Raw genomic sequence first — 26,409 nt, 5'->3', positions numbered from 1 at the left:
CCTAATGAGTTCATATAGAAAATATAGGCTGTAACTCACCCATCAATCCAAAGGGGAAGAATGTGTTTCTTAATTAGGTCTAATATTGCTTCAAGCCATGTCCAAAAGGTAAATGATTTACCAGGTAAGTGCTCCTATTGGAATAAACAAACATGTTAGGACAATGATTATTTCAATAGTAATGTTAGTATGGTAATTCAAGTTCCTTTTTTCAATGAAATATTTCCTTTAAATGAAAAAACAGTTTCGAATTTCTTCTTAAAATAACCTTATCCAGGAAATCCTCGAAATCCCAAATTATAATATGGAGGCTTAAAAAGGAATACTAAAAAAAAATCGAAATGATGCTACCCCTCCCCCTGTTTGTACCTTGCAGAACTTGGCCCACGTGAGATGACCATCACCGTAGCTAGACTGGACTAAAATGAAAGAAAAGAATGAGACTTTTATTAAACAATTAGACTCCTCAATTTGGTGCTCAATTTAGATCTCCCCCCCTACCACTGCTAAGCATTTCCTAAGCACGTGCTATGGGTTTACAGTGCATTTAATGCTAGAAACAGTAAAAATAAAAGATATCATGAAATTTTTTTATCTAGGAAAGAATTCTTTTCAATGGAGGAGCTAAAGATAGCCTTAGGAAGTGGGTGGGTGTCTAGAACAAGACCTCCATGAATGGATAGGATATAAATTGTCAGAGGAGAAGGAAGAGGCCACTCCAGTAGCAAGAATAATGTAGGATGAGGTGTAGTGGATATGAACACAGCTTATATAGGAGAAAGGAAGTGCAGCCTAATGTTGGTAAATAAACATTATAAAATAAATTTGTGAAAGCCAGAATGCCAGAAGTCTTGAATACTGTCATGAAAAGAATGAACTAGAGATCCACTTGGCGATAAGGAACCACTGACTGTTTTTTTTGTTTTTTTTTTTCCACTGACTGTTTTGATCCAGGACAATGAAAAAAGAGGTTCTATCTAAAATTTAAGGAAATTATGAGAAAAATTTGATGAAGACCCGAAAGGATATGGCTGCTATTTATACTGTATATATTTAAAAGATTTATTCACTCAGTAAAAAATACTTATTGAATGCCTACTCTTGTGGTTTATGAATTAAATAAGGATCAAAAAGGATATTTACATTAAGTAAATTTTGTAATATTTCCAATTTATTTAAACACTAATTGATCGGATAGTAAGTACAAGGGTGACCCAGCATCACTTGTAAGTCAAATTTAACCAAACACACACGATTCTACTACTGCTGCTCAAAATCATCTTTGGCTCTACTTTAACCAGAAATGTATACAAGTTCAATTTTAACTCTTTTCTTGGTGCCAAATGTGTTCACCCCATACTTGTCAAAATATACACGTCTTTTAAAATTCTTTTATAAAAAGCTTACACTGTAGTCACTACATGGAGCACCAGTGACTATTTTGCAAACTTTAGAAATATCAGTCAAAACTGAAATTTTCTCGATATGAAGAATTAAGTATTACCTGGATAGTTTTTAAATTTATAATAAATTTCCTGATCCTGGGATCAGCTGTTTTCCAGTTGGTTAATGACCATTGCAATATTAATATGAAGATCAAGGCACCATTAAGGCTTCACAGTACATTCAGTGGAAATGGCATAAGAACACCCTGGAGGCTGGAGTGTGGAGTGGAAAGGAAGGGGCTTTAGAACTGGACAGCCCTGGCCTGCATCTTGGCTCTAGTATGTACTAGCTGTGGCAAGTCACTTAACCTCTGAACTTAAGTATCCCCATGTATAAAATGGATAGAATGAAGAATTATCCTCAATATTCTGCCTTAAGGAAATTTTGTGAGAAAGATACTATAGCATTTAGCCCTATGCCCAGCGATGTAGTAGGCACTCAATAAATTGTGATGATCATTATTATTATTAATAGTAATCTCACCCTCATTCTTTAAAACGGTTGAGTACCAAAAACAGGGGCAAGTCCTCCACATCTACCAGATCTTACCTGTAAGTTTTTCAACCAGCATATTGAGTTGATCTGAGTTCAGGCCACGGCCAACATATGATGAAAACTGCCAGCTCATCACTTCCAGGAGTTGACTCAAAGTGGCAGATGGAGGGTTATTAAAGAAAACCAAGTTCTGAAACAGAGTTGTAGTGATGATTATATGTATTAATCACATTGAACCCACTGTAGTTCAACTAATAGGATTCCTGATTTAAACTCCTTAGGCCAGCCTCAGTTAATAATACAGAACTATTGTCTCATCTCTGTTGTGCTTTTATAGTAAGACTGATTTTGCCTTTTCCTAAAGAGTCCCTTGTTCTTTGAGTCTAATATAATATATGGCTCTATCTTATCCTTGAAAGAATCACTGTGTGGCTCTTTAACTTTCCCTAGACTATAGTCTATCAATGAACTCATACAAGTACTGAACACTGTTCAACAAGTTAGACAAATACTCTCTTCTGAAATAATATTAATCTTAAACAAAACCTATATCATGTTATTTAATTGGTTTATCATGGATTGGTACAAGTTATACCTTGACCAAACAAAGCATCCCAAAGCACAAAGACAGTTAAGTCCCAGGCTAAGGAAGGGGACCCTACAATATGAATCATAATTAACCTGGGACTCCTGTTTTATGGATAGGACTGTAGTCTTTTCTTATTTTGCTCTAGACAAGAGGATCTTTGGTATGATCAACTGCAAGTAAGATTGTTTGTACCACAAAATGGGTCAACGGTGGTGGAACAGAAGACTTCACCTCAGATTACTGGAAAGCAGAAGGTGTGAAAGCCGAGAAAGATGTTTTAAGAAAGGAAGGGTGGGGGGAGGAATTAAGAAATCCATTGCAGTATGGGGAGAAGGCCTTTGGCGAACCTGAACTAAGCTGGGCAGCAAGAAAAGGAACCAATTCAAGAGACTTCAGAAGGTGGCAATAAAAGAGGACACAGCATCCAAGAAGGAGTGAGAAATAGGTAGGAGAGGAATGGAGAGAAAGAATTTCTAGAGGGGCAGTTTTCCTTGAACCTAAGGATTATGTCTGGACAAATGACCAAAAAGCATAGAACATAATCAAGGTCTAGGAGCTTAGGTTTTGAAGCAGAATAGAGTTAGGAAGAGAAACCAGAGTTACTTGTTCTGCTGAACTCTGTATGTAGGCTGTGCATATATGTGTTAGGAGCTGTATATGAAATACATCTCCAGATTCCTCATCCAAGACTAGAGCAGAATCTGAGACGGTTAGTGTGACAACCTTGGTGGCTTTCTTATAGAAGAAGGATGCTGAAGAAAGCTAAGTGTAGCAGCACAGCACTGAGGCTGGAGGACAGAGGAGTATCCCATCTTCCTTCCTACATCCTGGAATTGGATGAAAAGCTCCAAATGTGTAGCTCCTAATGGGGAATGACATTAAATCTCAGAAGTGTTGGCTGTTCTTGGCTTTACAGACCAGGTAACCTTTCTAGTGAGTTCTGTTCTCACTGCAGGCTGAGAGGAAGTAAGGCACAGGGCACTCTGTACAGCGTTCCTTTCTGCAGTTAATCTCCCTCAGATGCCAGGGCACCAGAGGATGAGAAGGAACAGGGCTGAGTCATTTTCCATGCTGTTTCCTTATTAGGCACATTAAAACAAAAGCGAAGGAACTTGGAGCTGACTCATCATGACTATTCCTATTGCTAGGACCTGAGGTAAAAGAATTCTTCCCTTTGGAAGAAACACTTACTTTGAATCAAGAAGAAATATTTACATCTGACCTATTTTCTCTAGACCTTGGTGGTTTCCAGGACAACACACTGGGGTTTTGTAAGAGGGAGCAAGGGGAAATGCTGACTCATCTTTTTTGCCACACCCTTCCTTGGCCTTCTGTTAAGAAGAGCTTCTATTCTCTGCTTGCTTTGAAACTTGAGGCCAATTTTTGTTCCATATCTTAAATAACCACCAGATGGCATTAAAACCAAATTTGAGCCTAGAATGGATTAAATCTATAATCAACTTGAAAATTTGTATAGTGTTGTTAGGCGAGATTGATGAATATTCTAGTCACTTATTTGAAACCAATTCTCTACCTTTGTGGAAGAGCCTGTGTGGGTAAGGTGTGGCCAGAAGTAGTTGAGGAGGTAAACACAACAGTCAGACATCAAATTCTGGAGAGAGGAGTCTCCCCAGAGCCTAGTTAACAGAGCCACAGGATGGCCCTAGAACTCTCTGTGATGTACAGAGTTGGGAGCTGACCAGACTGTCAGAAATAAAGAATACCTGTCTGTCACTTCTGCTAGCCAGAACTCTCTCAGGGTCCAAGTACATCAGAACATATTACTTTAAATATGACATGAGGGAGGAATCATACAACTGAATATATTGGAATTTTGGAATAAACAACCCACAAAGAAATGCCAAAATTTATACACACACACACACACACACACACACACACACACACACACACATCTTTTGGGGCAGATGGGTTTTGTTAACAATAAAACAAATCAAATAGAATTAAAGGAGGAGAAACAGGAATAGAGAGAGACTGTACCTGGGAATCATTGGTTGACACGTTGTACCAAATGATGGATGCCCAAGCGTTAGGTAACTGACTTACATTGGAAATCATCACCACAGGTAATGAGCAGGTCTGGTTAAAAAGAAAAATAGCACAGTTATTACAGGTAGTAGTACCTTACACTGATTTTACACTTGGCCCTCTTCCCTAAAGGGTCATCTCAAGCCAACCCCACTCCTCCAAGGCAGTGGTGTCTATACTGCCTTGGTCACTAAAATGATTCATGAAGGCACTGGAACCTTCTGAGCATATATGAATCAAGGTACAGGGAGGAAAGGAGCTATACAAATAGGAATCCTTTCAGAGTGCTTGGTCAGTCAGCTCCAATATCTTCCTTGACATTGTGGAGGTATTTTTACTTTCTTATGTCATGTACTGCCTAAAATGTAACTAATTAGAGCCTGTATTGACTTAGCAAATTTCCTCTTAATAAATTACATTAAGAATCTAATTTAAAACTTATCTCTGGAATGGATTAATATATTCAAATTATGATCTAACATCTAATTAATGTCAGTATCAGATATGGGAGTTTTAATTGTAGAAGATGGAGAGGCAAGCGATCTTGGAAAACAAAGCATTATGGGAGATAGAGCTGCCTCATCTGTTGTCATGGCACCCAACTTAGTACTTTCGTGCTGAAGTTTTCAACCTTATGGAATAAACAGGCTTCACAGACTAGTCTGGGATTCTAACCAACTTACATTAGCCCCTTCCCATTAACGGAGGTTAGGTTGCTTGTAGACAGTGAAGTACCCACCTGAGGAACTTAATAGCTCATGGAAACAGACATTTAAGGAAAAGAGATGAGGAAAGAATCCATGGAAAATTTTATAAACATGTTTACATTCGTTAAGATAAAAGAGCAAAGGCAGAACTCTAAAAAAACATATCCTACAAATAGGACCATATTCAATCATGTGAAATTGTGTTTGTTCATTCATGCACTCATTCATTTATTCAACAAATGTTGAGCATCTATTATGTGCTAGGCATTGTGCTAGGCACAGGTAATGGAGGGATAAAGGTGTAATGTCCTGCCTTCAAGAGCTCATTGTCAATCATGTTCAACTTAATCCCCAGTTTCCTTATTCCTTCTTTGAGTTCAACAGTAACAGTTATAAGAGGATCAAAACAATGTACCGTTAATGTTCCCATCATTGGTCTTTGCTCATTATACTATAAAAACTTTTCTTCTGAGGGATTTTTACGTACACTTTAAAATTTTGAAAATATATCATACATGACATGGTTCAAGTATACTTATTTCTCTTTAGGCTTTCCTCTGAGTATCCATGACTCAGGGAATCCCAGAAAACAAACAAACAGACAAAAAAACAGTCTGGGCAACAAATTATTCAATAAGTCTTGAATTATAATGACTGTGAGATTTTATCATTTATATTTAACCAGAATAATATATGTTGACGAATCAGTGAATATTTGACATACTGATTTCCTAAATTAAAACAAAAATGATGAATAAGCAATGTACTAAAACCTAGAAAATACTGAGCTTTCATCTTCAAATGATGACCAATTCCTGAAAATGTTATTAGTAAATAGTAGATATTCCTTGAAATACCTACCTCCAAATCTATGGTGAGGCCGTAGAGGCAGATCTGTGTCTCAAATGTTATGGAATGAAGCTCCTCAGTCACCATGTGACAGCCCTAAGGGGAGAAAGAAATTGCTGTCTTACAAATACATAGTTGTTTTCTATTATTAGGCATGCTTTTATAAACATTAGTAAATTCTTAAAGTAAATACCCTCAAATACCTCCTATTACGGAACATTCCTTCTTATTATTTAAAAGGTTATTTAAAGTATATATAGAGTTTGAGAAATCTTCATTTCCACAAACAGAATGATTTTAAGTCTCCAAAACAATATAATTTCTAGTTTTTACAATTCCAGTATATTTTCATCAGTTGAATTCAGACAAGTTTTTCCTTATTTTTAATTTTGGAAGTTAGTCCTTTTGACTTACCAACCATTAATAAAAGCAAGCCATATGTGTGTAGCTAAAAAAGAAACAAGTCAATGTCATAATGGATTTGTTTTTTTTAAAAAAGCAAGATTTCCTTCTGGTTTAAACATGGTAGGTGTAAAACGAGTACTTTCCCCAGCTCCTTCCAGAAACTTCAGTAAAGTAATAGCTAGGGTTTTATTTACTTTCCAGGAAAATAAAGCTGTAATCTAGGTCTCAAAATGAGAGGTAGGGGAGTGTGGAGCGAGGGTGGCAATAGGGGTAGTGTGTCTCAGAACCAGGGGTTGGAAACACTGGGCCCCCTGAGTCCGGAGTGAGGGCTGAACAGGAGGAGCAGTTACTAGCCCCAGCCCTTGCAACGAGGTTCCCAACATTCCCCGTCACTGGTGGGAGACAGGAAGTTTACTCTCTGGAGCGGATGTATCAGAGGAACTAGAGAGGCTCTCTGCATTTTGGATACAAGGCCAAGATGAGGGCAGGGTGAGGTATTGTACGGGAGGATCCTGTCAAATCTAGGGGAAGCCCATGCCCCTGTCTCTGCTTGACACCTCCAGGAGAGATATCCGGGAGGTAACCAGACCAAGGGAGAAACAACTTACAGATACTGCCTTTAGGGACCCCCCCAGTGAGACAGCCAGGTCCTAATAATCACTCTTAAGTCTAAATCCCTACCACGCACACAGAACTTCCAGTTTTTTAGTGCTCTTAAACAGTAAACTACTGGTCATCCAACATTTGACAAAGCCTCTCACATGAAATGCAGATACAAAAATCAACAACCAAGAACTCAGAAAAAAAGAGAGAATGCAAAAAGCAAACGAAAAGTTTAAAAAAACTATACTAAAAAATATTATAATAAAAAAAGTATATCAGGCTCAGTTTTATACATTAGCTCAACAAATAAATGGCATAGGAAAGGGGCAAATCAACCACTGTAATGGGTGAACATTGCTTGGATACTGATTTGCACAAACCAGCTGTAAGAAGATCTTTTCAAGATAGTGGAGAAATTTGAACAAATAATGGAGCTTTATTAAGGAAAGATTTTAAGTAAATGCTATTTTCGTTTTTTTGGTGATAAGTGTATTGTGGTTAGGTTTTTTAAAAATTTTATCTTCTAGATAAGAGATACCTACCAAAATATCAATGAGTAAGATGCTATACTATCTGGAATTTAAGTACTCCAGGAAAAATATCTGTGTTTATGGGGAAAATAGATTAACTAAGACAGGGAAAATGTTAATTATTGTTGAAGCTGGGTGATGTAAAAATGAAGGTTCATTGTATTTCTCGATATACTTTAGTATATAGTTGTATATACATATATGTTTTGTTCATTAAAAAGTTCTTAAAGATGTTTAAAATTTCAGATGTTACATCCTTACAGATGTAACCAATACATTACATCCATGAAAGGAGAATAGTATACTACCAAAAGGAACATTCAGAAAAGAATGATGAACAATTAAAAATATAATAAGAGAAATAGACAAAACAACAGAAGAGCTGAAAGTAGGGCTGAGGAAATGTCCCAGAAAGTAAAACCAAAAAAACAAAAAAAAAAACCCAAAGAAATAAAAAATAGGATAGAAAAGATAACAAATAAAGAATCAACAAACTCAAAACAACAAACAGAAGTTCCAGAAAGAGAACAGAGGAAATGGAGTAGAGGAACTATCAAAGGCATAACCCAATGGTAACTCTTATACATTCTGATGGGAGTTGGTACAATCACTTTTTGAGAATAATGTCTCAATACCTAGTAAAGTAGGAGATGCACTCACTCCCCAGGATGATGGTGAGAGTAAGTTTATAAAAACCAGGAAACAAAAAAACAAAACACGATTGTGCAACAGGATCAGAGGGCAATCAGCCCAGATTGGAGCAAGAGATGGAGGGTTCCCAGAGGGATGTTGCCAAAAAGAAAGAAAAAGACAGAAATTCAGATGGACCTGTATGACTATATTTTAAGGACCTTTCAAGTTCTGGAGGAAAGTTTGGGGCTACATTAGTAACAGGTACATAAAATAAATTGATTAAATAAAAAATCTGAGGCAACTAATAAATCCAGGGAAAACTAAAATAATACAAGAATGGAAATATAATCATACTATGTTATATGGTTCAGCTGTTAACAATTTTTATATAATCATAGTAATGTAAACATTGAATATATTAACTAACCAAAACACATTATATGATAATATTGTGAAGATGGGTGAAATTAATATGCATGAAGAGCTGGTATAAGAGAGCCATAGCTTAATTTAAAATGGGTAACCATCAAGGTACTACTGTATAGCGCAGCGAACTCTGCTCAATATTATGTAACAACCTAAATGGGAAAAGAATTTGAGAAAGAATAGATACATTTATATGTATAACTGAATCACTTTGCTGTACACCTGAAACTAACACAACATTGTTAATCAACTATTCTCCAATGTAAAATAAAAAGTTTAAAAAGAGAGAGAGAGCCACAGCTTAATCTTTTATAGAAATAATTCAGGAGTTAAGTGTATAAAATAAAAAAATCAGGAAGTATCAGCATGATATTAGCATGATATTTATAGCTCAAAAAATGGTCATCTCTGGGGAGTGGGTTTGGAGCGGGAAGGAGTGGGACAGAAATTGCTGTTTTTCCATGATGAAATCTGACAGCAACTTGCTATGTGCCCAGGACCAGCAGTACTGTCATCATCTAAAAGCTTGTTAGAAAAACAGGATTTCTGGCCTCATCCCAGGCCTACTGAACCAGATTCTGCATTTTAACAAAAACCCCGGGTGGAATTTATGAGGCAGTTATTCTCAATGCGATGTATCCACATTGTGTTTCATCTCAAAAGGGATGTGGAAAATTTACAGATGATACAGAAAGCCAAAACGATTTTAAAAACAAGCCCTGGGGGAACATATGAACAGAAGTGGAATTATCTAGGTTAGGAAAGTCAGGGTGGGGTTGGGGGTGGCTGAGTCAGCCCTGAGGGAAAGGGACATCTACCGCTGAATATATGTTGATAATAAGCTGGAATCCATCGGTATTAAATTTCAAAAAATAAAAATAGTTCTAATATGATGATAGGAATAACAACTACATGGGGGAAGACTTTGGTGACAATGAGGCACATTAAAATAGAATTTGTTCCTGAGAAGGAAATAGAAAATTAAAAACTCCTCTCTCCCTTGGGTTAGATCATTGTGGTCCCTTATACTGCCTGGAGTAACCTAGACTGACCTGGTGAGATTGCTTCTTACTGGATTAGTAGAAAGTTATGATCCTGAAAATTCCTCTTGAAAATTCCCTTAGACCACCCCTAAGGGGAGGAAGTGTTTACGCTGCCCTATGGGGAGGAAGTGTTTACGCTATGCAAAGCACTGAGACAAGTGAAGAATCCACAAGTCCACGTTCACTAACGGGGTGGGGGTGGGGGGTGCTCACATTCTCACTGAGTTCAGTGGCGGACAGGACACAAGCCTGGGCAGCACATCTAGAAGCCTGAGGCAAGCACGCAGATGGAGACCACATACCGTATGTCTAACTATTTAGCTGTTACAAAGCAAGTGATCAAACTGTTAAAATATGGTCTCGTCTCCTGCCTTGACAGCTAAGCTTTCACCTGACCTAACTGGCCAGGTTTTAACTCCTCAAAGTGCCACAAACATGCTGGCCTGGGGAGAGTGTGGCCATCCTGGACCGTGGCCCATCCCCCTCCCTTCTACCTCTGTGAGGGGCTTACTTTGACTAGTGTGGCCCCTAGGTCTCTCCTTGTGCCTAGAAATGTTTGCATTGATGGTGTCATCTGTGCTTGAAAGAGCATACCTGGGGAAGAGGTCTGTACAAGCCCTGGAAGTGGGCTTGAGGTCTTTGGGGCTGGGAATTCTGCAGCCCTAGGCTCTGGGTGAGCACATAGCCTCGACCGCTCAGACATCTTTCTCTGTAGGGAAGGGCCACAGCTGGAGGGCAGCCAAAGGGAGCCTTCTGAGTGCTTATCCCTCCCCCATTCTAGCCTCTATAGTTTAATTTATATGATTAAATGTGTACATATATATATGATAAGATAATTCATTATGGATAATTCCCTCAGATATTTGGGTTATGGCAGTTGTGTGCTCACTGTCCAAATGGCAGGACTCCACAGACAGAGCAATGACACACGGGGTTGTCCATTAACTTTGGAAGAAGACTTTGTACGTTAAATATTACTTTATTAAACTGTAATGTGGGTGGTGAGAGGTTTTCTCAGTGATTCAAACTAATTTCTAATGTTTACTTAAACCCCCTGATGCAACTGTGAGGCACATTTAGAATGAAATCCAACAAGGAAGCTGACGGACAATACACATGACTGGAGACGAGCAGTTCTGACAGAAGAGAGTGTCATTAATTTTCAAAGCTTGAATGCCATCAATCACAGTCTTTATTATTATTATTATTATTTTTTTTTTTTTTTGCGGTACGCGGGCTTCTCACTGTTGTGGCCTCTCCTGTTGCGGAGCACAGGCTCCGGATGCGCAGGCTCAGTGGCCATGGCTCACGGGCCCAGCCCCTCCGCAGCATGTGGGATCTTCCCGGACCGGGACACGAACCCATGTCTCCCGCATCGTCAGGCGGACTCTCAACCACTGTGCCCCCAGTCTTTATTATTTTATCAGTGCAGTCCAAGCCAGAGACACTATTCGATCTCACGTTCCCAGAGTCCATTCCTTACACACTGACTGGCAAAATGTCATAGATAAGATGTACCATTAATGTCTGTATTAAAAGCCATTTTAACCATCTGAGATGGTTAGAGATTTAAAATATCCATATTTATGATATTTATATTATATGACATTGATATTATAACTGGATTGACTGTATTGTACCCACTGGATAATCTGCTAAGAAACTAGAAAACTGGCTGAACAACCTGACCAGGGCTCCACCTGGAAAAAAATACACAAACTGATGAAAGGTAGGTATAGATGTCACCATATTCTTTTATGTTACCTCTGCTCAGTGTCTAACAGCACACCCTGAAAACCTAGAATATGTTAACAAGTGGCTATGGCTTTTGGATTTTGACTTGAAAGACAACTTCTGTTAAGAAAATATGACTGGGATAAGGATGATTTTCATCTAAATTTCTTGCTCATCTTTTTTTATTTTTTGGTATTTTTTTAATTGAAGTATAGTTAATTTACAATGTTGTGTTAATTTCTGGTGTATAGCAAAGTGATCCAGTAATACATATATATACAAATTCTCTTTCATATTCTTTTCCATTATGGTTTATTACAAGATATTGAATACAGTTTCCTATGCTATACAGTAGGACCTTATTGTTTATCTTGCTCGTCTCTTAACAAGCCATACTCTATGATAATGCCGCACATGGAAAACTATGTGGAATAGAAAACAACTGCAATAATCCATTTGCTTAATGAGTATTTGTTGAGTCCCTATCATGTGGAGACCACTGGCCTAGATGCTGGGAAACAGTAAGAGGGGAAATAATGGTACAGTCACATGAGAGACAGCCCTTAATCACAGAATCATAGGAAACGAATGTAAAGTGACAACAAATTCTCAGCCCATAATGTAAGGGGATTGTATGGAGGGTGTTGCAGAAAAAGTCTACGTTTTTAGTGTTATTCTGGTACCAAAGTTTGTCTTAAGAAAGCATTGCAACTACTTAAACTAGTTCAGAAGGAAATCAACTTCCTGTGAAAATGCTCAAGCTAGTTGGAGTGTGAGTGGTGGCTCTGTGTTTGAGAACACTGAACCTTGAAAGAACATTTGTCTGGCTATTTTGTTAAACAAAACTCAAGTCACTCAGGCTTTACTAATAGCTTCTTTGTGTTTCATGACTTTCCACCACATAAACAAAATTACTTAACACCTCAGTCTGTGACTAAAACTGTCATTTATCAGTTAAAACCTACTGACAGAGCAAACTCGAGACACTGCAATTCCAGCCTCCCTGTTCAAACAATTTCTGCACTTCAACAATCACTCTCTAGCTGGCTCTAAGGACCTCTGGGAAAGCTTGCTTCCTGGGAATCTGTAGATAGCATGTCTACAGATTCCTCATTTCAAAGCAGATTCTCAAAATCAAATTCATTTTCAAAAAAATGACCCTACCCTCTGTTGTACTTCTGAGGATTACAGAATCTCATTCAAAGGAACTTAGAGACTGACTAGTCCAACAGTTTTCAAATCTTTTTTTAACCCTGGAGCATGTTCTTAAAAGTAAATTTCCCACCTGGGTCCCAATCTGTAAAATATTTAAAATAGAGCTGACTGATTGAAACAGGGGTGGGGGACCCAGAGCTCCACCCTTCACCAGCCCCCAACCAAGGAGGTGGCACCATTGTTCTCCCTGGCCTTCTGGGGACAGCATGAGTCTAGGGCAACGTCAACATCCTCCCTTCACCCAATGCTACAGCCAGGCGCCCATGCACGTCCTGACAGGTCACCTCTTCCTGGCTAATCTCAGAGTCAAACAGACATGGGGTGCTGCAATTCTAAGAAGCTTTGGATTGGCAATCCTGGGGAAACTGTCATGGTGTGTCGTGATCATTTAATGAGTATTCAGTCTAAGCTCTCACAACCACAAACAGAGAACTGAGGGACCCTAAGCTGTGGGGTGTGGTGATGCGGTGGGCAGCAGGTAGACGTGCAGTCCTATAAAAGGGGCCTATATATGGGGTGGTCTGAGGTTGCATGGACCTGGAGCCAGAAAGCCATGCTCACTGGCCCTTGAAAGGGAATGTTTCCAGCAGAGCACCTAGCAGGTGGGCAGAAGAGGAAGGATAAGGATTAGTGGTTTATCCTAGGCCAGGTACCACCTTTAGAGCCATTTCCCCACCTGCTCTTTATAGAGGGGGCAGCCTGGAGGGCTGATCAGGAAGCCCATGGCAGACATCCGCACAGCACACGGCAATTGACTCTCACACACGCCATCTCGTGTGGTCCTCACAACAGCCCTATGAAGTGCAGGTTAACATGCAACTTTACAGTTAAGGAGTTAGTGAGGTAAAACAGCTAGCGCAAGGTCAGCTGCCTGTAAGAGGCAGAGCTGTGGGCAGTGCTGTTTCCACCACCGCACCGATGCACGCAGGAGATAAGGGAGAAGTCAACGTTTTCTCAGGAAGCATTAGTTTAAATTCCTTCTACCCTTCGTAAGGATTCCGGTGCGAGGTAGCTATGTGATTTCTGAGCAGGTGGGTAAAGTGAGGACAACGACAGCAGCAGCTGGAACAGAGAGGAAAGGATGAGATGCTGTTCGCAAATCTGCAAAGATCTCCCTTATCGGTGCTTTGTGACCACCTAGAGGGGTGGGAATGGGAGGGCGGGAGGGAGGGAGATGCAAGAGGGAAGAGATATTGGGACATATGTATATATATAACTGATTCACTTTGTTATACAGCAGAAACTAACACACCATTGTAAAGCAATTATACTCCAATAAAGATGTAAAAAACATTCAAGCAGATTGAGCTGCCAGACCATAACAAATTTCTCCCACAAGTTATTTGCCTCATGTATTTCATTTAAAGAAAAATTAGGTAATACTAGGCAACAATAAAAGTACAGAAGCATAAAATTATATATCGTTTAAATTTTCTTTTCAAAGAATAAGAAAAATAAATTTCATACCATAAACCTAAAAAAAAAAAAAAGGAAGAAAAAACGATCTCCCTTATAGGAATCTCAGCAAATGGTGGGCTGGGATGAGATAAAGGGGCAGCAGGGGTCAAAGAGGAGGGCCAACTAGGGCAGCCTCTCCAAGGGAAAGTTTCATGACTACAGAGGGAGCACAGCACAGCGGCCAAGAGCATGGACATGGGAGCCAGACTGCTATGGTTTGAATCATCTTAGCTGCACCACTCTGTGCCTCAGTTTCCCTAGCCAAAATAAGTATGACACTAACGGTATCTACTTCATAGGCTTCTGCAAGAGCTACGAAAATCAATGCCAGTGAAGCTCTTAGACAGTGCCCGATATATAGTAAATGCCGCACGAGGATTTGTCAAATAAGTTCTTATCAGGCTGTGAACTCCTGCTTCAGGTGCCCACAGATAAGCGATAAGCGACAGCTACTGTCTGAAATTCGAAAATGAGGTTATAACATCCTAGCTTCCTGTTCTCCCTAAAGTTTGGTTACTTCAATCCCTGGCCCCATTAATTTATGAAGCGCATTTTATCATCAGATCTTCCCCCACTCTTTCCTGACTTTCCTTTCGTCACCCCTACTGCCTAGCCAAGCCCCGATTCCCCAGGCTCATCGTTCTGAGTCCACGTCATATATTGTGTGACTTTTCAATTGTTCCTGTAGCTCGTAAAATAGCATTCAAGTCTATGGTTTGTTTTAAATGTACGTAGGAGTCATATTAAAATTTTGTCAACAGGGGGAGCTCAAAGAATAGCTTAAAATAAAATTATCCAGCTCCAGCAAACTTGGAAAAAAAAGAAAAGGAAGAAATAAAATCATTCTGATATAACCATATGATTTTGTTATTAATCAGAAAATGAGAGGAAATAAATTCAAAGAGAGATAAGTAGGCCGTTGTTTTTCTATAGTAGAAGATGATTTACTTAGATTTCTGTCTCTAGAGAAATCCAAGTAAAGATTTCGATTTTACATTCACAAAGATGACAAGGTACTAAGGAGTTCAGGGATTTAGATTTATTCCCATTTGATTTGTTTTCCTTAAGAAGAGTTTAGAAGCATTGTGCTCAGTCTATTCAGACTTAGTACACTATTCAGGGAGGTCACTGCATGAAATATTGTTTGCAACTCTGGCCAAAATTCCAGGGATAATCATGAAATGGGCTTTTATTTATAATGAGCTAATGTTTCAACTAGGAAGTTTGGAAAACCTTTATGGATTTCTATAAGGTGAGAAGAATAACTCCTACTTGTTTGGTTTATTAGAATATCCTTAAACTCAAAAGCTTTGCTCCTGTGATATCTGGGCTGAGAAACCTGTCTGGTGCTCTGCCCTAAGCCAAGGTTCTACCCTGGGAGGAAAGCTTAGCTCATCCTCGGTGAGGCTGTGATATTTGGCAAATCATATCTTTAAGATACGATTAAGGGAATGAAGAATGCTTGGAAGGAAAAATGTAGAGCATAAAACCTGTTGTGATGGACCTTTGCGGTTTTGTGGAGTGCGCTAGATTGACTGCAGTTGAAGGCTGGATTTATAAAGTGCTTTTTTTCTTCCAAGTAATTCAAAGCGATTTCTCATAGGAGCTGTGACTATAAAGCCAGAAGATTGGATCCATACCAACCGTACTAGAAACAAGCCTCACTGCTTTATAACTGCATCATGTAGGTGGTCTTACATATGCAGTTTCTCTGAGCAGGGAGCACTGGGAATTACTACTCTGATCTCTTAGAGGGAAAAAATGCAATATTTTTCCATCAGATCATTTGCCAAGGATCACATTTTTGGTCACTGTCAGAATGGACTCAAACCCAGGTTTTCTAATTCCAAATATGTAGGGCATAAACCTATGCCCTAGTATCTAGGTCAACTAAATAGCTGATTCCCAAAGTCACTTCCAATCCAGGATTTGACCACTCTATTATTTATCGACTCAAACTTGAACACTTGGGCTGCACCAGTTTGTTCTTTTAATCAATTCATCTAGTGAAATGCCAACTTTAATATAAGAGCAAAGTAACTGATACCATAAAGTAATAGAACTGTTTTTCACTTGTGATTTTCACATACTGGGTCATGATGTTCAAGACTTACCTCTTATCTGTGGAAAATGAGTGATTTTAAGATATTTTATAATAAAGGACTGACTAAAGAAATTATAGCAATATAATGCAACCACTTTAAATCATGTTCTCCAAGAGTATTTAAGTTTATGGAAAGCTGTTCACCTCACATTGCTATGTGATAAAAAAAAAAGCAGGTTATGAAACAATGTGTATATATACTTTCAAAGTATAAAAGTCTAGATAAAAGATAAAAGTCTAGAATGATGTGAACCAAAATATTAATAGTCATTTTCTTAGGAGGGTGTTACATGCATTTTCTATTTTAATAACAAAATTTCTTATACTGTCTGCAATTTATTGAGCTTTATATGTATAACTAGAGAAACATGAATTTGACTTTATATAAAAATATAAAGGGCAGTTTAAGAGCTTTGTAAAAATAAGACATTATAGGATTATTACCTAGAAAGATTCTTTTGGAGAAAATATTTCCTACCTCATTTCCTTTGTTTCCAGTACTAGACTTCAATTCCTTTGGTTGCTTTGTAAAAGAAAACAACAGTATTTAGATGGAGAAGCATTATCAGCTAAATATCAAGTTGGGGTTTTCTTGGCCCATAATTTTGACTTCTAGAACAGTAACCGAGATGTTTTCTAACTCACTGAAACCTGATGTGACATAGCTGCCCGGATTCAACAGAAAGGAGCTTCCTGTTTCATCTCAAGGTATGCCACTTTAGGAACTGTCGCTGAGATAAGGGAGCAAGCTGGCATAAGACTGTATTTTTCAGTCACATTTTGGAAAGAGGAAATCATGCTGGGATGTTTTAGAATCTATTCAGCACTCCTTTGTACCTGACAAGTATCATCTGAGCTCAGCCGTGATGATTCTCAAAGCCTACGAAATCAAGTCTAACACACAGGCCTGGGGAAATAGACAATGGGGCAGCGTGCCACATGGCACAGTGAGCTACTAAATGCCATGAGAGCAGGAGATACAAAAATGTTCATGACATAGATTACTTAATGGGAAAAAAAGGACAGAAAACAAATTAGTGTGTACAATCTGATCCCACTTAACAAAAAGAATATATATATATATGAATGAAAATGTAAAAATAAGTATGTTATGTCAAGGTGTTGGGATCATAGGTGGTTTTTAATTTTTTCTCTGATTTTCTATATTTACTTTTGTATTAAAAAGTGATTAAAGTATTAGGTAAAAGATAATATACGCGAAAATGCTTAGCAACTAGAAAAGCACCATGAAAACTAAGGTTTTGTTATTTTATATATTATCTCTGCTGGAATAGAGACCCATCACTTTTTGGTTTGTTCCTTGTCCTTCCTTTTCCAAGTGACTCTTTTGGGAGACAGAAGGGCCTCTTACGGCTTCACTTATTAGCAAACATTGGCCATTATTGAAAGTTCCTTGAAAATATGAATTGAACTTAAGCAAAAAGAGTTCTAGTTATAAGGATGTATATGTCATCACTCCTCATTACATTTTATTGATTTAGCAGTGTCATATAGAGAGATTCAGTTACAAAGAAATGTACTCTTCAATACTGAAGACTAAACAAAAACAAAATAAAAAATGAAAACCAGCATAAATTTATGTATGCAGATATCTTTCTGTTACCATAAATTTTATCTTTAAGGAAGTAGACTTTTAGAGACTGCTTCAGTGGTGCCCCAACATTCAGGTGAGGTACCTCCCAAATGCTGATAAACCAGATGAGCAACATGTTTTTGGCAAGACAAGCGGGGTCTTTGGGAATCTAAGAACTATGCAAAGAATTAGAAAGAAAGCAGGAAGAGAACTCTAGGTTAAGAGGAAGTGGTAAGAGCAAGAAGTAACAGGATGAGGCTGGGTCATAAGCTTTCTAGAAATGCCAAGGCAAACTGCAACTCACACCCAGAAACATCATATTTCCCCAAGCTAATCCTCCTAAAATGAAAGAGCCTTTAGCCAGACATGTCATTATTGGTATCATTTGGGAGATTTAAAAAATGAAACCAGGGGTGCCTATCGACTGTAAAACAGATTATCTCTGTCAGTATTACCAAAATATTTTAACTAATTAAGACATATATTTAGGTACAACATCACCGTTGTTGAGAACTCACACCTTCAGAGTTAAGGGTCAGAGTTCTTTTTACCATTTAAAATTCTTCAATGATGGCATGTTTTATTTCTCAATATGGCCCTTAATTCGCATAAGAAACACTAAAGAACAAAACACATTAAATTATAAAGCCTATTAGTTTAAATGTGTCTGATTTGGAGGAGAAAAAAAGCTTGTGTAATTTTACTGCCAAACTCACCAAATGCCGAAATTCTACAGAGAGACTCCCACTGGAAGATTCTTCAATGGACATGGCTTTGACGTGAGTTCCACAAAGCACAAATCTTCGATTGCTAGAGAGAAAATCTTGGCTATTTACATGGTCTCAGGTAAAATATATTTATGAGAACAGCCGAAAATTCTAAAGTAAATGTCTTACCTTAGAGTTGAAACGTTCCTGTAAAACCAAGAAGATTCTTTAAAATGAGTTATTTAATAGATCTAATAACAATTTTTCTATGACACTTTAGGGGATAGTATATAAAATTTCATTTCAAGTCTTTATAGTAAAATTTTTAAAATAAGTCTTCCTTGGCGTTCTGTTAAATGTTTGAACTTCAAAGTCAAATATTTGAAGTACATTGATATGTAACGTTAGAGAAGTAAATTTAAAAGTTTAAAATTATTCTATAAAATAAGGACAATTGTTTTTAAAAAGTCTTACATTTTCATGTTTCAAAATGAAATTAGAAACTTACTTGTCAATCGATGCTTTCACCTTTACCTGATAGTTTAGTTCTGGTAATTTTATCAGTAGTCTGGAAAGACACATAAATAAAGAATTAAAGATAAAAATTTTAATGGCTAAAAGCCTTTTTATATTTAAAGATTTAAATATATTTACAGTAAGTACATATAAATCAAACTCACATTATTTCCAGTCATATGTTAGTGTGTTTTTAAAATGTCCAATTCCTCTTTACTTTGCCATGTTACTAATATTGACATCAGCCACTTAATATAACACATACTTGGAAAGTGTTTCCATATTATTTCAGTTGATGTGTGTTGGATAACACATTGGCTAGGTCAGAAAAATAGCTATTTGGGTTAAATGTATAAAAAAAAATTTTGCAAGTCTATTAATGTGGCTCCATTTTATTCTCATATTATAAAAAAATTGTAAGCTTAGTAAGACTAAATGTTTTGATAAGTGTTTTATGGTAAAATACTGATAAAGACTAGGACTCTGGTAGAATAAGGAAAATTCCACTTCAAATGCATTTGCAGTCTTTAAAGACACTATATTTAAGTAACAGCAAAAATGTTCATAACTAAAAAAGACCTAACTTCAAACAAACAAATGATCAAAGGTCAGAATAACAATTCCTTTAATTCCTTCTTGTGTCAGCCTTCCTTCACTCCTTAGCTTTTCCCAACTCTTCCGAGCTGTACCCTCTGACATACCACCTCTGCAGGTTCAGTTCAGTTTCAGAGACATTCATTCAGTCACTCACTCACTCATTCATTTATGCACTCATCCCAAACCTTGTTCATTCACTCAGCATGTATTGAACTCCTCATATAGACCCTGTACAGCCCCAGGCACTGGGAAACTGGCATAGTGAAGATTAGGGAAGGAGGAGAGTAGACATGGCTATACACCAAAGGAAGAAGTCTAGCCAAAGAGCTGGAATATAGAGAATGGTAATAAGCAACTGAATGGCATTAGAGAAATACAGTCATAGATAACAGACAGCCCAAACAAAACAAAAATAATGTAGCAAAGGTTCCTTAAAAATCCTGCCAGGATTGGTTTCAGAGCTTGGGATATAATAAGTGTACAGCTGTTGGTAGTGAGGGGTGAGGAGGTCATATGAAGTAAGACAAGATGTTTTTCCCCTCTGCATTCCTCTCTATCCTATTTCAGGAAGGATCTCATTCACTGTAGGATGCTGACGACAAAAGGGAGTCCCATGTCACCCCCTTCCTTTGAAACAGGAGGATGGAATGCTATGGTAGAGAGGGGTTTTTGGGAAAATCTTGAATACTAAGTAAAGGATCATCTATCAAGACGGTGGAGGACAGTGTACAGAGAAGAAGGACGGGGACCGAACAGTTAGATGGAAGAGGAAGGCAGAACACCTAAGCCAGGGACTAATGGTCTGTGCCTCTGGCAATCAGCTCAAACACCACGCCATTCAGGGACCTCTTCCACTCAGAACTCTTTGCTGAGCAATCCCTAATCATCTTCCCCTTCGTCCCACAGAGCATCTTAGACTGAACATAACGTCTACGGGGGTGTCTCAAGGAAAAGCAGCATATATACCACCCTTCTATTTCCTTTTAGTGTTACAATTTTCTGGGCTACATAGAGATGTGGGGATGAGGAAGGAACACCTTCTGAAAATCATAAAATTTTAAAAAGGAACCTGCTCTCTGCCCTTTTTTGTTGTTTCTTAAAGTCTTGGTGCAAATTCACACAAAGGAAATGATTAAGAATTTCAAGATGGGTTTCTGAAATGCAAACGAAAGACAAATGCCTTCCTTTTAAAAATGAAGTTCCTAGGTGATAGATGTCAACTAAACTTATTGTAGTAATCATCTTGCAGCTTATGTATGTCAAGTCATTATGCTTAAACTTATACAGTGTTGTATGTCAATTATATCTCAATAAAATGAAACTAAACTAAACTTAAAATGGGGTTCAATAGTGATCTGTGATCAGGGATGCTATCATGGGATCCTAAATCACCATCTATCATGGCATCACCACCTCTACTACTAGTCTGGAATTTCAGCTTTCCAGAGGTGACCTAGTGATTAGAAATGTAAAGCTTTGGGACTCAAGAGATTGAGGCATGATGAAAATCTTTGCAAGTTTGAAGTCAAACTCATTATTTTAAGAGTGTCATTACGGAAAACTGTATGCTTTAGTTTGCTCATGCAAATGAAAAGGATCAGATACATAGATAAAGTGGCGACAACATAATCATTTCTCTTTAAATCAGGTACATAATAAGTATGTACTGAAAATCGTGGTGTTGAGATTTTTCATGGACCATCCAATAAGCTAGCTGCTGGGTGATCACAGGTGAAGAACGTTCCATTATATTTCCTGGATAGGATATTCAAACCCTTCCATCATCTGTCTCCAATCTATCTACTCAATTCTCTCTCTCCCTGCTCCCCACGCTTACAAAACAGACCCAGGAAGTCATTATTTCTATAGTCTCACTCTCCCACGCCCCTGCTCTTCCCTCAAGGTCCTTCCTCAGTGACCACAAGGCATTCTCCAGGCTCCCCAGTTTTCTCTCAAGTCAGCCTTTTGAGCAATTAATCCCATGTTGTCCGATATTGTGATTTCATGCTAATAACTCTCATGTCCTCATCTTCGTTGTTCTGATCTTTACAAGCAGGGCTCTCACCTTAACATTTCTGTGGGTACTTACCATAGCTGAGTGCTGGGTATGCAGGAGGTGCTCAGTAAAGAATAATTGAATGAAAGACACAATGAGAGCAACTAGCCTTAATCACACAGTGGCTATGGCATCATAAATATGAAATGATAGAATACATTCTGCCTACCTTAGCTTCACAGTAAACTGAATGAGAGTTTTAAGTACCATCGGCCTCTGAGGGTGGGTTGGCATGCATGGCTGTCGTTCAACCACAAATGAGCTGGGTTCAAAGGAAATAAAGCGCGTCATTTGAAAACACTGGAAACATTGACAGGCTGAAAACCACAGAGTAACAGGATGCTGTCCTCTTATAAAATCCAAACTTTCTACACTTAGAAGGCATTCAAACCCTTGTTAAGCTCAAATCTTTCTAAGACTTCTCATAAATAAATACCAGGAGATGGGAAATACCTAAAGACTGTCCCTAAGTAACAACAGTAAATAACTCTTGATTGTTATAATTGGGTCAAGAATAAAAGCCCCAGTCTATTTTTATCATACTAAACATCAAGTAGAAAGTTATTTCATGCCATTTTTGAGCTAGACATTAGGATTTCTGGTACATACTAGTATTTTTTTTTTCCCTTTAGATGAGCTTATAAACATAAACATGTTCTCCACCCTTCATTTCTTGGATACGTACTTGAGAAGAAATCCTTGACATCTTCTTTTCTAAAAGATGAAAAATGAACTTTGGGTGGGTGATGTGGTGGCTCATGAAAAACCGAGTTAGGTGGCGGGAGAAGTGTTGATGAATAAACAGTGAAGAGTAGAAATGTTTCTGGAACTGTCTGGAGCTTTATTCACTGCACCCTGAGGCTCACTGTTTAACACTTCCCTCCCACTCCTTCACCTGAACACCAAAACCCAGCCAGGGTGTCCTCCCAACTCCACAGGACTGAGGCTCCCAAGAGGCCTTTAAATGGATAACATTTGACTTACTCCTTTTTTTTTTTTTTAATTGAAGTATAGTTGATGTAAATGTTGTTTTAGTTTCAGGTGTATAGCAAAGTGTTGACTTACTTCTTAAAAAGGGTGCAGATCAAGAAGGTGACTCTTTCTAGCAGATGTGTTCTTTGCAGTGGGATGGGATCCCCTTCATATGTCATTTTGGTAGACTGCTCCTCTAATTTCTCCAACTGCCTTCTGAGTTGGAACAGACTTTCTGCCAACAGTGTAAAGCTATCGAACAGCAAATGAAAAACGCAGATAGTTTTCCACTTAACAATCCACCATTTTAACTATTAACCATATTTAGCAAATATTACTAAATAATTATTAAATTAATTAAATTAGTCACTTAATTCCATTAAAGGTTAGTGACAGTTTTTATTTTAATGTTTATTTTCCTAACCCAGCTTTTTGCTAAAATGCATGATAGATGTTAACTGTTTTCAATGTTTTAAAATTTTTACCTTCAGTTATAGATAAGAAATCATTTAGGAAATTTTGTCAATGTCTGGAACGAAATCCCTTTTAATTATCCTTTTTAAAAAGTCTGTTAAACACATATATTTAAAAAATATTGCACTCACTAAAGACAGCAAATTTAAAACTTTAAAAATACATGATATGAAGAATGTTATGTGTAAGAATACTGAAGAAAAAAACAGTATGACCCCCCCATATATATTTTTTACAGGTCCTAAGTATTAGCCAAAAAATTATCAGTGGATCTTCCTGGAGAAAGGTATCTGCTTAGAGTTTTACCTTGGATCTTACCTTAGAAACAGAGGTGGCAGCTTGGGCTGGAAGTCTGGGAAGGAGGGAGATTGAAAGGCACACAGAAGAGGCCTCCAACTAAGAGGAGGCAGAAGTCTCATGAGACTTGCTAAGTCCATGTGCCCTGACAGCAGCTCTTTCTACTGAAAGTTTATTCCCCACATAACATTGTAGAAAGAACTGCAAACTCCCTACTGAATTTGGTATGAGCACCATTACCTGCTATGCTCCCTTTGTTGTTTATCTTGTTTTCACAACAACAGAGTACAGTGAGGTTAGAGAATCAAAGTATCTCCCCAAGGAAAATCAATAAATTTAAAAAAGAGCCCAGTTACTTTTCCTGAGAAGTAGGCCTGGCAGTGCAGACCTTTCAGTGCAAGTGTGCCCAGTTACTGTGCTTTTTCATTGTATTGGATTGTACCCTTGGAAAGCAATTTCAGATTTCAACTGAAAATTTTCCTTCTTTTTCATTATATTTTCTAATTGTTCTTTCACTCACATAGTTTTCTTTTACATTGATGAAGGGGAAAACCAAAAAACATTTTTTTAATACAAAGGATAATATCTGTACATAATTGCATGTATGCATGTGTACACAGGCAGGGGATGCCATGTTGTATTAGCCATTTGAGATTTTTTCATTTAAATACAAAAATAAATCACTTTGTTGAAAACACAAAACTAATATTTAACTCTGACACCTTAAGATACACATTTTAAAAATGAGATACAGTGTTTGAAGCCAGGGCTTCTCATGCCCTTCAAGAAAGTGTATTTATTGCTGATTTGAAAAAGTTCATTTGAGTCTTTTAAGATTGATATATTAGATAAGAAAATAAGCAATTCTTATGCATTCTATAGATTTCTATAGATGCTTTATTTTTCTCCCCAAAGGGATGGAAATTAAGAACACTCAGACAATTACATCCATTTGTTTTCAACGGTAGAGTTCCAGCTGCTAATAAGCCATCAATAAGCTGAATGAATTGACATTTGCGTCTAAGCCTGTATTCTCTGGCTAAGCGACACTGTTGTGTACTTCCTGTGGTTTTCACTAGAAACTAAATTCAGTTCATTTTACCAGTTTTGGAGCTGGTCGAGCCCATTGTGGAGTGGACCTCCGATGCAGGCGACTTGTTGCCGCCTCTTCCAGTCTTGCAGCTCCTCCACCAGGGTGCTGTTCATTAACAAGTCCGTCTCATTCACTATTTGTGTCATCTTACTGAGGGCTTCCTGAAGACAAAAGTGACTACTGAGAAGATTCTTATGACACACAACCAAAGTTACTCATAATTTAACCTATAAAGTAATTTGTCTGACCTGGGAGATAAAGCCTTGGTTAAAATTTTGACCAAATATTTTACCAAATACTACCTTCCATCTGCCATAGCACTGCCTTTTCAAATAATTAAATTATTGCAATTCAATAATGTCATGAAGAAAGAAGCATGACCATAGTTAACACTCTCATAATAGCACATAATACTCTCATACTATCATTTACTATAAGTAGGTTGAATTTGTAACTCCTGTGACAATACTGAATCCTGTAGTCATAAAAGCCATACATCTGCTTCTTAAAAAGCCATTTATAAATTGAACTTATATTCTTATAATTATGTTTATGCATTTATTTTTAAATGTACTGACTAGAATTTAAGCCTTTCTGTGTTAGTTTTTAGTACCACTTTATCTGGGTTTGGGGAAGCATAGTGGGAAAATATAACTTTCAAAGGCCTAGGGATTAGAAGATGTGAATTTCTACCCTGGCTTTGCCACAGCTATGTGAATTTGGACAAGCCATTTATCTTTGTTGGGACTTGATCTTCTTCTCTATACAGTCAGGTGAATGGACTGAATTATTTCTAAGATTCCCCCTCTCCTTAAAATCTTATTCAAAGTAGAATAAGATGGCATGCATAAAATGTATAGCATAGATTTATTATGCATAAAAGCATTAAGTTAATCTTGGGTTAAATATTTACATATTTAAAATCTGATATATAACTGTTTAAGTTTATAATTAATTTAGGGTGAAAATAAATTTTACATGTATTTGTGCTTACACAAATTCCTGCACAAAAAGATGAAGCCAAACTTTTAGAAATAAACTATTGATTTCAGTGACTGGTTAAATTTCAATGTGTCTATTTTCAAGGAGAGGTAGAATTGAGAGATATTTCTCCTCTTTCAAAATATTTTATTGAGCCAGAAAATTTTCTTCCTCTCCTTGGGAAGAGGTTAGATTGAACATGTTCAGGTCTCAATGGACTCTCCTGAAACCTACAGAATTATTTAGCACAATGTCATTTTTCAGAATAGAAACTGGGACACTTATTTCTGTAACAAAGTTTTAGTAGTCGTCAAGTAATATTTTAATTATACATGTGCAGTAGAACCCATCCCAGCATATTAAGTATAGCAACTAAAACAGTCATGTCTGAAATAGTGGCAAAAAAAAACTGGGTAAAATGTTCACCTTGAAATTAATGGTAGCTACAGTACATGTACCACATAAGCAGGATAAATAGACTCTAGAAGGGTTCTGCTTTGTAAACTTAGGTGAAGAAGCATGGCAAACGGTATGATACTCTTCCTAGAAACACTGCCTTTTATTCATTCAGCATAAATGGAACTGATAAAATCAAAGAGCTTAATTTCAGAGCTTAATCTAGTAGGACTAGATGTAGAAAAAGGAGAAAAATAGGCAAAAGGCCCAATTAAAGTTCTTCACTAGCCTTTCTTTTGAAGTCCAGGCTGTTCAGCATTTCCTGCAGAGTCAAAACTTCCTGATTCATTAGGGCGCTGTTCTTGTCACCCTGATCTGTGAAGGAAAAGAGATCAGACTTAGAGTCCTCTCCAAGGTGAAGCTCTCTGTCCTGAAAGCCA

General features: G+C 37.6%; 1 protein-coding gene across 1 annotated transcript in view; it reads right to left on the bottom strand.

Annotated features, from left to right (window-relative positions):
• STAT4 (signal transducer and activator of transcription 4) overlaps window positions 1–26,409 on the bottom strand; it is a 92,172-nt gene that overhangs the window by 5,558 nt on the left and 60,205 nt on the right. Inside the window, exons 7-18 of the mRNA XM_082657686.1 lie at window positions 26,259–26,344; window positions 24,602–24,753; window positions 22,822–22,980; window positions 21,926–22,018; window positions 19,096–19,155; window positions 18,597–18,708; window positions 16,765–16,809; window positions 6,148–6,231; window positions 4,532–4,630; window positions 1,996–2,131; window positions 370–419; window positions 40–134 (exon numbers count right to left, since the gene is read on the bottom strand). Of these exons, the coding sequence (XP_082513812.1) occupies window positions 40–134; window positions 370–419; window positions 1,996–2,131; window positions 4,532–4,630; window positions 6,148–6,231; window positions 16,765–16,809; window positions 18,597–18,708; window positions 19,096–19,155; window positions 21,926–22,018; window positions 22,822–22,980; window positions 24,602–24,753; window positions 26,259–26,344 (1,171 nt within the window). The remainder of the gene's footprint in view (window positions 1–39; window positions 135–369; window positions 420–1,995; window positions 2,132–4,531; window positions 4,631–6,147; window positions 6,232–16,764; window positions 16,810–18,596; window positions 18,709–19,095; window positions 19,156–21,925; window positions 22,019–22,821; window positions 22,981–24,601; window positions 24,754–26,258; window positions 26,345–26,409) is intronic.

Source organism: Grampus griseus (assembly GCF_964374135.1).
Source record: "Grampus griseus genome assembly, chromosome: 7".
Lineage (NCBI taxonomy): Eukaryota > Metazoa > Chordata > Mammalia > Artiodactyla > Delphinidae > Grampus > Grampus griseus.
The sequence above is the reverse complement of the archived record's forward strand: the minus strand, read 5'-3'. Positions and strand labels throughout refer to the sequence as shown.